This window comes from Podarcis tiliguerta (genome assembly GCF_965153285.1).
Source record: "Podarcis tiliguerta genome assembly, chromosome: 8".
Taxonomy (NCBI): Eukaryota; Metazoa; Chordata; class Lepidosauria; order Squamata; family Lacertidae; genus Podarcis; species Podarcis tiliguerta.
The window spans coordinates 86,183,804-86,196,146 of NC_139541.1; the positions used below are offsets into that span (position 1 = coordinate 86,183,804).

General features: G+C 47.7%; 1 protein-coding gene across 2 annotated transcripts in view; it reads right to left on the reverse strand.

Moving 5' to 3' along the window:
- The window catches only part of CLIP3 (CAP-Gly domain containing linker protein 3), a 37,315-nt gene that overhangs the window by 16,896 nt on the left and 8,076 nt on the right, over nt 1-12,343 (reverse strand). For both annotated transcript variants that reach the window (XM_083455463.1, XM_083455462.1), the window contains exons 3-5: nt 4,817-4,956; nt 2,867-2,960; nt 1,985-2,146 (exon numbers count right to left, since the gene is read on the reverse strand). In XM_083455463.1, coding sequence (XP_083311589.1) covers nt 1,985-2,146; nt 2,867-2,960; nt 4,817-4,956 — 396 coding nt within the window. The remainder of the gene's footprint in view (nt 1-1,984; nt 2,147-2,866; nt 2,961-4,816; nt 4,957-12,343) is intronic.

Genomic DNA, 12,343 nt, shown 5'->3' on the forward strand with positions numbered 1-12,343 from the left:
TTATCATGATTGATTCTTGTTCCACCGACTCGTCTTGTTTATCAGAGAACTCTTCAGTTAGCAGGCTTTACTCCCCCTCCTTCCTTGAAATATGTGCATTTGCTTCTTCCTAATTGTTCCTTTTGAAGTTCTTGCAGCTAGCGGCGCGGATCAGAGACAGCGTCCAGGAGCAAATTTGGGGGTGGTATAGGGCACAGCAGGCAAAGGCAGCCCCCCCCCCACAATCCTGGGGGGGTAGGGAGGCTATTTACTCCCATCACAGCCTCCTAATTACTTCCTGTGGGTCGGAGAGATGTTATTGTCTTGGCGTCAGCTTTCATGAACGACAACCTGCTTCATCAGATGCCTGAAGCGAGGTTCTGAAAATTATTTGTCTTTGCAGTCTGTTCCCCCAGCTTTGTGGCGCTGCCCTTGAAGACTGTTCAGAAACTACAACTGGCTCTGAACATTGCAAATGAATCACAAACTCAAGGGTGTCCTTATCTGAAAAATTCTTCTCCGACTTCCGATTTGTTCCCACCTGGGTCCAATTGAAGGTTCGGAAGCCTGTGCTCTCTCGATTAAACACTGCCAAGATCCAGCTGCCAGGATCCTTGGCACAACCAATCTCCCACATCCAGGCTGACAAGTACATTTTTGCAAACATTTTGAATCCCTGGCCATGCAGCTGGCCGAGATTCGCAAGCTTGATGTTGGGGACCCCCTGCAATGTTGTGGACTACAACTCCCATCATCCATGATCATGAACCATGCTGGCAAGGGCTGACCTCCCCTGCTTTACAGTATTTCAGAGCTGAGTCTACCCATAATTTTTTCCCCTTAATAATAATAAAAAGGAACACAACAAACATCGGTGGATGGCTGGGAGTTCCTTACACAGTGCTGCGATTCTTGGTGAAGAAGGTTGCCTAGGAGTGCCAACCCTCAGGAGATGAAGAGGAAAAAGCAGATGACTGGTTTTTGTTGTTGTTTTTTTGCAGCTGCTGCTGTGAAGCTCAACATTATCAGTCAGAGCTTCTTAGGAAGGAAGCAGGGAATTAATCCGAGCCAACACCTCTGGCACTTTTGCAAACCTCTCCTTACAGAGGACTACTCATTATTTATTTCGCGAATTTTTTTACACCAATTGTGGGGCAAAAACAAAACAAAACCTCCAAGCCGTTTACAAAGCGAACAGAACAATAAAACGATAGGCAAAAACTATTCAAAGCCTTCAAAGAATAAAGGCCAGTGATAAACTAAAAAGCGATTAAAACGCACACCAACATTCTGTGTTATCTGGGCAGGCTCGGCTAAACAAAGGTTGTTGTTTTTTTTAGCAGGTGATGAAAAGAATATAGCGAAGGAGCCTGCCTGGTGTCAATTGGCAGGGAGTTCCAAAGGGCAGGTCTTACAAATGCAGAAGGGGTATTATATGATGCCGGTAACAGTGCCAGCTCTGCAGATCAGAGCAGTTGATGGGGCATATAAGGGGTATATGCTGGAGGAAACTCTTGAGAGTCCCAAGGACTGCAAGAAGATCAAACGCATCCATTCTGAAGGAAATCAGCCCTGAGTGCTCACGGGAAGGACAGATCGTGAAGCTGAGGCTCCAAGACTTTGGCCACCTCATGAGAAGAGAAGACTCCCTGGAAAAGACCCTGATGCTGGGAAAGATGGAGGGCACAAAGAGAAGGGGACGACAGAGGGCGAGATGGTGGGACAGTGTTCTCAAAGCTACAAACATGAATCTGACCAAACTGCGGGAGGCAGTGGAAGACAGGAGGGCCTGGCGTGCTCTGGTCCAGGGGGTCACGAAGAGGCGGACACGACTGAACGACTAAACAACAACAACAACATAAGGGGTAAGGTGATCTCACAGGTAAACTGGCCCCAAGTTATTAAGGGCTTTGTGTTGTCAAGGTGAGCTCTGAGGTGAGGCGCAGGAGATACAGGAAGTCCCGCCCTCTTCTGGGCAGGCCCCGCCCCCTCCTTCCAAACCCACCTTTTGGCTTGGAGGCCTTCAACAGGATGCGGATGAGTTCCGGTACGTCAAAGTAAGCCGCGTAGTGCAGGGCGTTCATGTTGGTCCAGCGGCTGCGCAGGGTCACATCCGCACCCAAAGCCAAGAGCTGGTTGGAGAGGCGCACAGCGGCGGCTGGGTCACCTGGGAAGGAGGACCACAGCGATAAACTGGATTACCCAACAGGCAGACTGAGCCCAAGCTGAGGGCACCAGCAGAGCAGAAGCACAAAAATAAAACATTTATTCAAAAAAGAGTTTGACACTTGCTACTTAAATAAAAGTATGGAAGTAGTCGTTTAATTTCAGAACACATGTACGTTTTGTCTCATTTGGGGGGGTGTTTTTATGGTTTAGCATTGTTTTTATTTTGAATTATGAATCTGGGGGGTGGGGGCATCACAATCTTTCCAGTGCTCGGGGCCTCTAAAAGTCTAAATCTGGCACTGGATAAACCCAAAGCTTCTGTGATGTCAGAGGCAGCTCAGCCAATCACCACCAGAGACGTCTTCATCCATATGTTCAAACTCCTTAGTGCAGTGATGGCCAAACTTGACCCTCCAGCTGTTTTGGGACTACAACTCCCATCATCCCTAGCTAACAGGACCAGTGGTCAGGGATGATGGGAATTGTAGTCCCAAAACAGCTGGAGGGCCAAGTTTGGCCATCACTGCCTTAGTGTGTTGTAGTGCAGATATTGCCGTGAATGCAAAACTGACTAAAACCCACAGGCGGTCTCAGGGAGTCAAATCTTAAAAGCAGGTTGGAAGACCAGACGGGAGCGTGGCAGGCTCTGAGGCCCAGGAGAGACACCCAGGGGGGCGCGCCAAGAATAGAGAGTAACCCCCCCTACTGGCTTCCTTACCGACACCATGGGCACCAGCCTTGCAGGCGTAATGCAGCAGCGTCATGTCTGTCAGCCCATCGCGGTCGTTGACGTGGCAGCCTCGCTTCAAGATCTGCGGGATGCAAGTCACCAAGAAGGGTGTCAGTCAGAGATATAAACAGATCCATCTCCCCTGCACCATGTGATGGCCTGGGACTGGGGCTCGGACTCGGAACCAGAGGAGACTCAGTCTGCACTGGATCCTTTGCTCAAGGGATCATCTGAACCAAGTCTGGGGCCTGATTCTGAAGAGTCCCAGTCTGCACAGGTTCCCCAACTGGGCCGAGTCAGGGGCCTGAGCCTGCCCTGGCTCCAGATGCGGGGGTGACCTCGTTGCCTCCAGCTGGGCCATCACTTACAGCTGCTCCACTACCCGTTAGATCAGGGGAGGCTGAGGCGGCCCCTGGGTCTAGTCACCCACCGACATCTCCTGAGCTGCAGAGACTAAAGTCTGAGAGAAGGAGAGACCTGAGTACTCGCAGGAGGAGTGCTTGCCTTCGGGCGAGACAGGGAGGTGAGTCGCCAGGGGATCAGGACCAGCCGTTGCCCCGACAAAGATAAAAGGCTGTCAGACCACGTCCCAGGTTGCGGGAGCAACATTGCTGTATGCCAGAGCCTGCCTGAGATCCTGTACCCGTCCTTGCCTGGTTTCCTGCCTCGTGTCCTGCCTTGGCCCTGTCAGACTGACTCCTAGCGGAACCTATGGATTCTGGACTGGTCCTGGACTGCGTTCCATGGGTTACCACCGGGCCCAGCATACACCACCCACATCAGCTGATCTGCTGAGCTCGCAAGGCTGAGCGTGGCCAATGATGAGTTTAAGCTGGAAGGGGCGTCAGAGGTCATCAAGCGCAACCTGCCAGCAACAAGAACCCCCACCTAAATCTGGAGCTGATCTGCAAGCGCATCTCAAAGTGGGGCAGAGCATCTTTTCCAGCCTGAAAGCCACATTCCCCGAGAGATGACTTTCCTAGGGTCAATTGCCAGGATCGGATGGGTGAGGGCAGAACCAAAGGGCATTTGGCTCGAGGCAGGAGTTGGGCTGAGGAGTGGACCTGATGCTTAACTTTGTGCAGCAAGCTGTACTCCAGCCACACAAAAGCCAGAGGCTTCTACACCTCCTTTCGGCCAAGGGAGAATCATTCTCGCAGTTCAAAGACCCATTCCATCCAGTCGAAAGACTTCTCGGAGGGCTTGTCACAGGGTCTGTGAAGGATGTGGCCAGAGAAGAGAAGGACAGGGGGCAGGTGGTCTCAGGAGGGTCCCATAGGCCAAACGGCAAGGACAGGGAGGCCATATTTGGCCCCTGGGGGGCTCCCCACCTGCGATCTAAAAAAACCCCAGGCCTCTTACACACATCCCCCAATGATATAGCACCTACAGTCATACCTCGGGTTAAAGTCGCTTCAGGTTGAGCGTTTTCAGGTTGCGCTCCGCGGCGACACAGAAGTAATGGAACAGGTTACTTCCGGGTTTCGCCACTCACGCATGCGCAGACACTCAAAATGACATCACACGCATGTGCAGAAGCGGAAATCGTGACCCACGCGCGCGCAGATTGCGTTCTGCTCAGGATGCGAACGGGGCTCCAGAATGGATCCCGTTCACACCCAAAGGTACCAATGTAGTGCACATTATGGGGGGGGGGTCTCCATGCTGCTCCCTTTCTGCTAACTGACCGCGGCTGGGATTTCCGGGCCTTCCCCCCTTCACCTCTTGGCTGCTAGCTACAGGACTGTAGGAGACGGGGGTGCCAGCGTTTGCAGAAACTACCCTACCTGCACGACGGGGCCATTTTAGTGGTGGTCCCCTGGTTGTGGAATACGCTCCCTAGCAAGGAGCAGCACAGCAGGGCACACCCAGGTTCCAACGCCCCCCTCCTCCTCCCCCACTCGGCCCACGATCCCCCAAGAGACGCCCATCACTCGCCTCACTGCCGATGATATCGATCTTGTGCTGGACTTGGGGAACCCACTGGCGGATGATGGCAAACAACTCCGGGACGGTGGTGATGGGGTCGTAGAGGATTTCTTGACACGCCGGGTCGTTTGGGTCGAAGAAAGTGAAAGCTGCAGAGGACGGGAGGGTAAAATGGCGGAAGGCCCGGGAAAAGGAAAAACAAAAGTGGCTTTTCAAAAGATCGCCTCACCCTTACGGACCCAACCAGATGTGCCTCGAGGTCCCTTTCAACTCTACAATTCTATGAACACCTCTTGCTGGAAACTGCAGGAGGGGAAAAGCTCTTGTGCTCAGAATGTTCTTACGGGATTCCCCTATGGTTATCTGCAGGAATAGGCAAACTCCAGCCAGCCAGATTTTTGGGACTACAACTCCCATCATCCCCAGCTAACAGGACCAGTGGTCAAGGATGATGGGAACTGTAGTCCCAAACATCTGGAGGGCTGGAGTTTGCCTATGCCTGGGTATCCGGTTGGCCCTTGTGAGAACAGGATGCTGGACTAGATGGGCCACTGGCCGGATCCAGACCCTTCTTATGTTCTTATCTTCATAGAACTGGCAGGCCTGATGTTCTAGTTCAGGCTTTCTCAACCTCGGCCCTCCAGATGTTTTTGGCGTACAACTCCCATGATCCCAGTGGTCAGGGATGATGGGCATTGTAGTCTCAAAACATCTGGAGGGCAGAGGTTGAGGAAGCCTGTTCTAGTTCCTCCACTTTCACCCTTTCTTAAGCCATTAAAAAAACAACAACTAAATAACCACATTATTTTCACTACTAAGCTTCTGGAGAATTAAAGAGCCCATAATCTGCTCTTTCAAATCTTTCCTAAGCTTGTACTACAAGCATCATCATAGAGGTGTGTATTTCACAAACAAAACTATTGCCATGTTATCCTGTCTCTCCTCCCACCCAAAAAAGAGACACTGATCCCATGTTTTTAATAACTAAAAGTTGTGCCTCTCTCCCTCTCACCTTCTCTCAGACACAAAAACGAAAAAGAAGAAAAAGTTTCTTATTTATGCACAGTCAATTTATGGGAAAAGTAGCCTGCAAGGAGAGATTCTGCATATCACTACATCCAGTGACTCATCGCTTCTGCTTGTATTCCTGAGTCACCACCAAAGGAATATTATTTTAGAAACAGGTCATCTGCCAGTTTGGCTCTCTCTGCCAACGTCAGCCGAGTCCAGTTCCTTATTATGTACATATTGAAAGACTTTGGGTATTCATTGGGTATTCATTGGGCTTGGAGCCAGGGGGAGCCAACCGGGTATCGATATTATTGCAAGTTTATCAATTCTGCACAGTCGTCTCAAGGCGATGTACAATCAAAGCTGCAAAAATTGGTTAAAAACACCAAAAAAAAGAGAAAGAAATAGAGATTTGGGGTGAAAGGATCTGGGAGGCTTTGACTGTGATAGGAAGGAAACAGGATGGGAGGTTATTATATGTGGTGGCAATGCAAAATTATTAAAAAGGCCTGGGATAAGATATACAAAGATTGGAAAGGAATGTGGAAAATGAGTGTTGTTAAAAAACCTAAAGTCATGACACTGAGATATACAGGCTTTGATGGACTTGTTGTATGAAAGATTTTGTTCCCGTACCCAAGAGGCCAAGACCAGCCCGTCCTTATAGAAGCAAGAAGCCCCCGCCAAAGAAGATTGGTAAAATAAACTATTGAACTATGTGGGATAAATTATTTAATTTGAAACCCAAGAAAGAAAGGACTTTGACATTTTCTTTCTTTCTTTTCTTTTTCATCTTAGGGGATAAACGACTGCATGTTTTTCATAAGCTTTGTGTATGGATTCTGAAATATGCTCAGGAGTCGAGTAGTAATTTCGGTGTTATGTACTAAGCTTGGACCCTGGAACAGATTCTCCTCAAATTAGGAAAAATTCTACATGTCACTTGTAATAAGATGATTTCAAATCGAAACAGTAAGAATATAAGGTTTTAAGAACGTGCATGGAAAAAGTATTAAACAAGGAAACCAAGAGGGGGAGGGGAGGGAAGTCAATCAAAACTATGGTTTTTTAAAAAATATTGTAGATGTTTTTGTTTGTTTTAATTGGAAAGTGAATAAATAGTTATGCAAAAAAACCACCCCCAAAAAGCCAAGACATTTAAAAAACATAAACTAAAACTAAACTAAAACAATCCAAAATAGACAGGGCCAAGACCCATTGACTACTGCAAGGCGCTCTACGTGGGGCTACCTTTGAAGGTGACCCGGAAACTGCAATTAATCCAGAATGCGGCAGGCAGACTGGTGACTGGGAGCGGCCGCCGAGACCATATAACACCGGTCCTGAAAGACCTACATTGGCTCCCAGTACGTTTCTGAGCACAATTCAAAGTGCTGGTGTTGACCTTGAAAGCCCTAAATGGCCTCAGTCCTGTATACCTGAAGGAGCGTCTCCACCCCCATCGTTGAGCCCGGACACTGAGGTCCAGCACCGAGGGCCTTCTGGCGGTTCCCTCCCTACGAGAAGCCAAGTTACAGGGAACCAGGCAGAGGGCCTTCTCGGTGGTGGTGCCCGCCCTGTGGAACGCCCTCCCACCAGATGTCAAGGAAATAAGCAGCTATCCTATTTTTAAAAGACATGTGAAGACAGCCCTGTTTAGGGAAGTTTTTAATGCTTAATAGGTTATTGTACAGTGGTGCCCCGCAAGACGAATGCCTCGCAAGACGGAAAACCCGCTAGACAAAAGGGTTTTCCGTTTTTCGATGCAGGACGAATTTCTCTATGGGCTTGCTTCGCAAGACGAAAATGTCTTGCGAGTCTTGAGATTTTTTTTCGCTCCCCACCCCCTTTTTCTAAGCCGCTAAACCGCTAATAGCCTTTTAGCAGCTAATCAGCTAATCCCTTAAGCCTTTAATAGCCGCTAATAGCCGCTAAACCGCTAATAGCGCTAAGCCGCTAATAGGGTTGCTTCGCAAGACAAAAAAACCGCTAGACGAAGAGACTCGCGGAACGAATTAATTTCGTCTTGCGAGGCACCACTGTATTTTAGTCTTCTGTTTGAAGCCGCCCAGAGTGGCTGGGGAAACCCAGCCCAATGGGCGGGGTATAAATAATAAATTATTACTATAAATTATTGTAATACCTCGACAGGAATGCTATTTCACGGAACAGGGGCAGCTAAATTAAAAGCCCCCCTCCGCGTTATGGCAGAGCGGCTTCTTAGATATTGACTGGGGCTGATGGGAATTGGTAGCCCACAATGATCTGGAGGGCCTTGGCTACCCCTGCAATTCATCTCTGTATGATAAACCAACTATAAATTCCACCTGCCGGGACGTTCCTTTGTGCTCAGCTCACTGCAGGAGTAGAGCAGGGTCCAATTTCCATCAGGGCCCTTCTTGACCGGATGAATGCACTGCAGTCTATTAATCACCTGCCCTTTTGCTGATTAACCAATTCAATTTAATCAGCACACTATTCCCAAACTCGATAAAGCAGTTTCCGCAAAGGGAACTCTTCCTTCAGTACTGGAGCACAGGATAATTTACGGTTTAATCAACAAAAGCTGTGATACACAGTGTTAGAAAACAAGGCCTCATACACTGTTGCTGTATGTAGGTTTTGCTTTATTTGTTTTTTATCTTATATTTTGGAAATATACATCCAGCTTTCCTTTAATTTTGGGGGGGGCCCCAAGAGAGTGGGGCCTCTAGCTTGTTTAGCTTATACTGTACGTAAATCCGGCGCTGGACCTGCCTCTGTGTCACATTTGAAGCCTCTCTTGTTCTCTTCCCTTGCAGTCAAAAGGAAAGCCACAATGGCCCTTGCCGTCTCCAGGGCAACCTCCAAAAAGCCTCCACAACTACTCCCTTGTCTCTGCTGGACTGAAGGAGCCCTCGATCGTGCCCAGGGCTTCCAATTCTCCTCTCCCTCGCCCCAGCCCTCCTCAACTCACTCGTTTTTATGGCTTTTCTCCATGGGCAACGCCAAAAAAAAGCCTGTTGAGCTGAGGTCTGGCAGGCATCAGAGGGACCAGGCCAAACTGCGCACCCCACAACCGCTGCGTATTTGTATCTGGCCGTCCCCGAATGTTTTAATTATTTGCTTCTCACGGGGGTTCGGCCTCAGTACCCGCCACACACACACACAACCCAAGCACATGCCATGATGATTCTTGCCAACACGCCAGGGCTGGTTTTAGGCTCCAGCGTTCCAGGAAACCACTTAGGGGGCCACCCTCTCATCTAGAAACAGGACAAACAGCTGATTTTTGCAGCTTAGACCCCGACCTCCATACAGGAACAACAGATTAGTGTTTTTAATTTGTGGGGGACAGGGCCGGATTGAGGTTTGATGAGGCCCTCAGTTCCTGAAGGTAATGGGGAACTTGATATGTCCAGCTGTCCTTTGTTCACAGCAAATTGCTGCTGCTTTTTGTGTTGAACATATGCTATATGGTAATTTCTGGTCCTAATAGGTATCTCAAGCCCTTTGCACATGTTGCCCTGCAACCAGTCCATGCAGAATGTAGGCACCCTATATATAGAAAGGAGCACACCAGGGATATTTTGGGGAGCAGGCTAGCAGGCGAGGCCCAGGACTTACACCATAAGAGCCGACACAACACAAAACACGGTTGCTGTAGGTAGGTTTTATTTTATTTGCTTTTCATCTTATATTTTGGAAATGTACATCCAGGGGTTTTTTTTCTTTAATTTTTTTGGGGGCCCCCAAGAAAGTAAGGCCCTAAGCTAGAGCTTGTTTACCTTATACAGTGGTACCTCGGGTTAAGTACTTAATTTTTTCTGGAGGTCCGTTCTTAACCTGAAACTGTTCTTAACCTGAGGTACCACTTTAGCTAATGGTGCCTCCCGCTGCCACCGTGCCACCAGAGCCAGATTTCTGTTCTTATCCTGAAACAAAGTTCTTAATCCGAGGTACTATTTCTGGGTTAGCGGAGTCTGTAACCTGAAACGTATGTGACTGAAGCGTATGTAACCCGAGGTACCATTGTACGTAAATCCGGCACTGGAGGGGGAATTTATGCATATTAAGTATCTGTGTCCACTTGGCTGTTTTTGCTTTTAACAAGAAGAGGGCGAGTGTTTGGCTGAAAAGAGTTTTGGGGATGCTATATACAGGTACGTTTCTTTTCCGCTCACGTCCTGGAATGTTCTGGAGCTGCTCACGGAACCTTCCAGACTTTCTGACAGCTACGTTTTCTTCCGCCATCCTGGAATGCTCTCAGTCGTATTTTATTGCGGGATGTTGAGAGCCTACGTGTGTCACTCCTAATCAAGGGAGAGGGGTGTTTGTGTGAAACTGATTCTAGCGCACCATTGGGTCCACGAATGGGCCTCAGCATCATCCCCAGAGCTGTGAAACATCACCTAGAATCATAGAATCGTAGAGTTGGAAGAGACCACAAGGGCTATCGAGTCCAACCCCCTGCCAAGCAGGAAACACCATCAGAGCACTCCTGACATATGGTTGTCAAGCCTCTGCTCAAAGACCTCCAAAGAAGGAGACTCCACCACACTCCTTGGCAGCAAATTCCACTGTCAAACAGCTCTTACTGTCAGGAAGTTCTTCCTAATGTTTAGGTGGAATCTTCTTTCTTGTAGTTTGGATCCATTGCTCCGTGTCCGCTTCTCTGGAGCAGCAGAAAACAACCTTTCTCCCTCCTCTAGGTGACATCCTTTTATATATTTGAACATGGCTATCATATCACCCCTTAACCTCCTCTTCTCCAGGCTAAACATGCCCAGCTCCCTTAGCCGTTCCTCATAAGGCATTGTTTCCAGGCCTTTGACCATTTTGGTTGCCCTCCTCTGGACACCTTCCAGTTTGTCAGTGTCCTTCTTGAACTGTGGTGCACCTGTCTCAGGTGCCCCTTCTCTCTCTCTCTCTTTGCTTTATTGGTTGAAAACATTGTAACAGAAATACGCAATAGATGTTATAGGCAAAATAAGAAATAAACAATTATTCATTCTTTAACAAATCCTTGCTTTGTACATCCATGTGTGATTAAATCTTCCCCTTGCGTTCCCAAATTAAGTTCCTTAAATCCGCGCTTAAACTACTTTACTTCCTCTATCTTCTTTGACTTACTATAAATTTTATTTTATATTAACATTATCCTACTTACACGCCGAAGCTCAATCAAGACCTGCCAAATGGACTGATCTTTGACCGTGTTCTTTTACATATATATCCCACTCTCTGATAAATTTTTCACCTGTAAGGGCTCTTAACCTTGCTGATAATCTCGCCAGTTCGGCATATTCTTATCCTGTTTTGCCGATGTAATTTAGATGGGATATCCTCTACTTCTAGCCTTTTGCGATTAGAATTCTGGCAGCGACTGCAACATACATAAAAACTCTTCTGAACTTTTTGGGGGATTTCATTACCCATAATTCCTAGCAGGAAGACTTCAGGTTTTTTAGGGAAGGAGCATTTGAACATTTTTTTGCCTGTTTCTCTCATGTTGCAGATAAACACATGGTTGGCGGGACTGTGTATATTCTATGATAAATAAAGGCCTCGAATTCTGCACATTAGGAGCAACCTGAATAAACAATCTCTTTGTTCTCTCCTGCTTTGTTTCGCCCTTGGTTTCCTTTTAACCAACTTTTAGCAGGCAAGAAAAACAAAAATGGTAACCAGGGCCCTGCACTTCCGAACTTGACAAGGGTGGCTAAAAATAATATCCTGATACATCTTTTTCCTCCCCACACGCCCATCTCAACAGGTTGCGCCTTAGTGTCCCAGGGCCCTTCCAGACGACCCGTTCGATCAGCATTCATCCTGATTTATTTTCAGAGAGATTAGATTTCGTGGCCATTTCGTGAACATTTATTTCATGAACATTCATTTTTGATTTGTTGGCAAGGAGGTTAATATGACGTTGAAGTGAGTGCTATCCCTCACTTTCCTTATCACAAAAAAAGAGGCCTGGTCTCTGGGAGAAAGCAGGTTTGTATTTCTGGTTATTCTATCCATGACGATTATTGTGAATTATTATTTATATGATAGGATGAGGGGAAGGAAAAATTCGTGCCTCCATAATCTCTGCTTTCATTTCTTTCTTTTTTTAAAGCAATTTTTAACCCTTGCAGATTCAAAGAGAGGGATGAAAAAGGAGGGATGGTGAAATATACTCGGAGTCGAGAGTGGATTTCGTGCTCTTTATTCAGCTCATAGTGGCGAGGAGGAACGGAAGTTCCCCCACAATATCTGCTTTATATACATTATTTACTCAATGGGCTGCATGTGATTGGCTAATTCCGGGGTTCTCCTGTAGGCCAATCCGGTTGCGGATTCACTTCCACCTGGAGCTGGATTGGGTGGTTCCTGTGGACCAATCAGACTGCTGCATTGTTCTAGGACCAATAATACTGCTGCATTCTGCATCCTATTGTTCTAGGACCAATCAGACTGCTGCAATTTGGATCCCATTCAACTCAGTACACAACAGATGGGATGTCTGTGGACTCCCATCAGCTCCATCCAACACGGCCA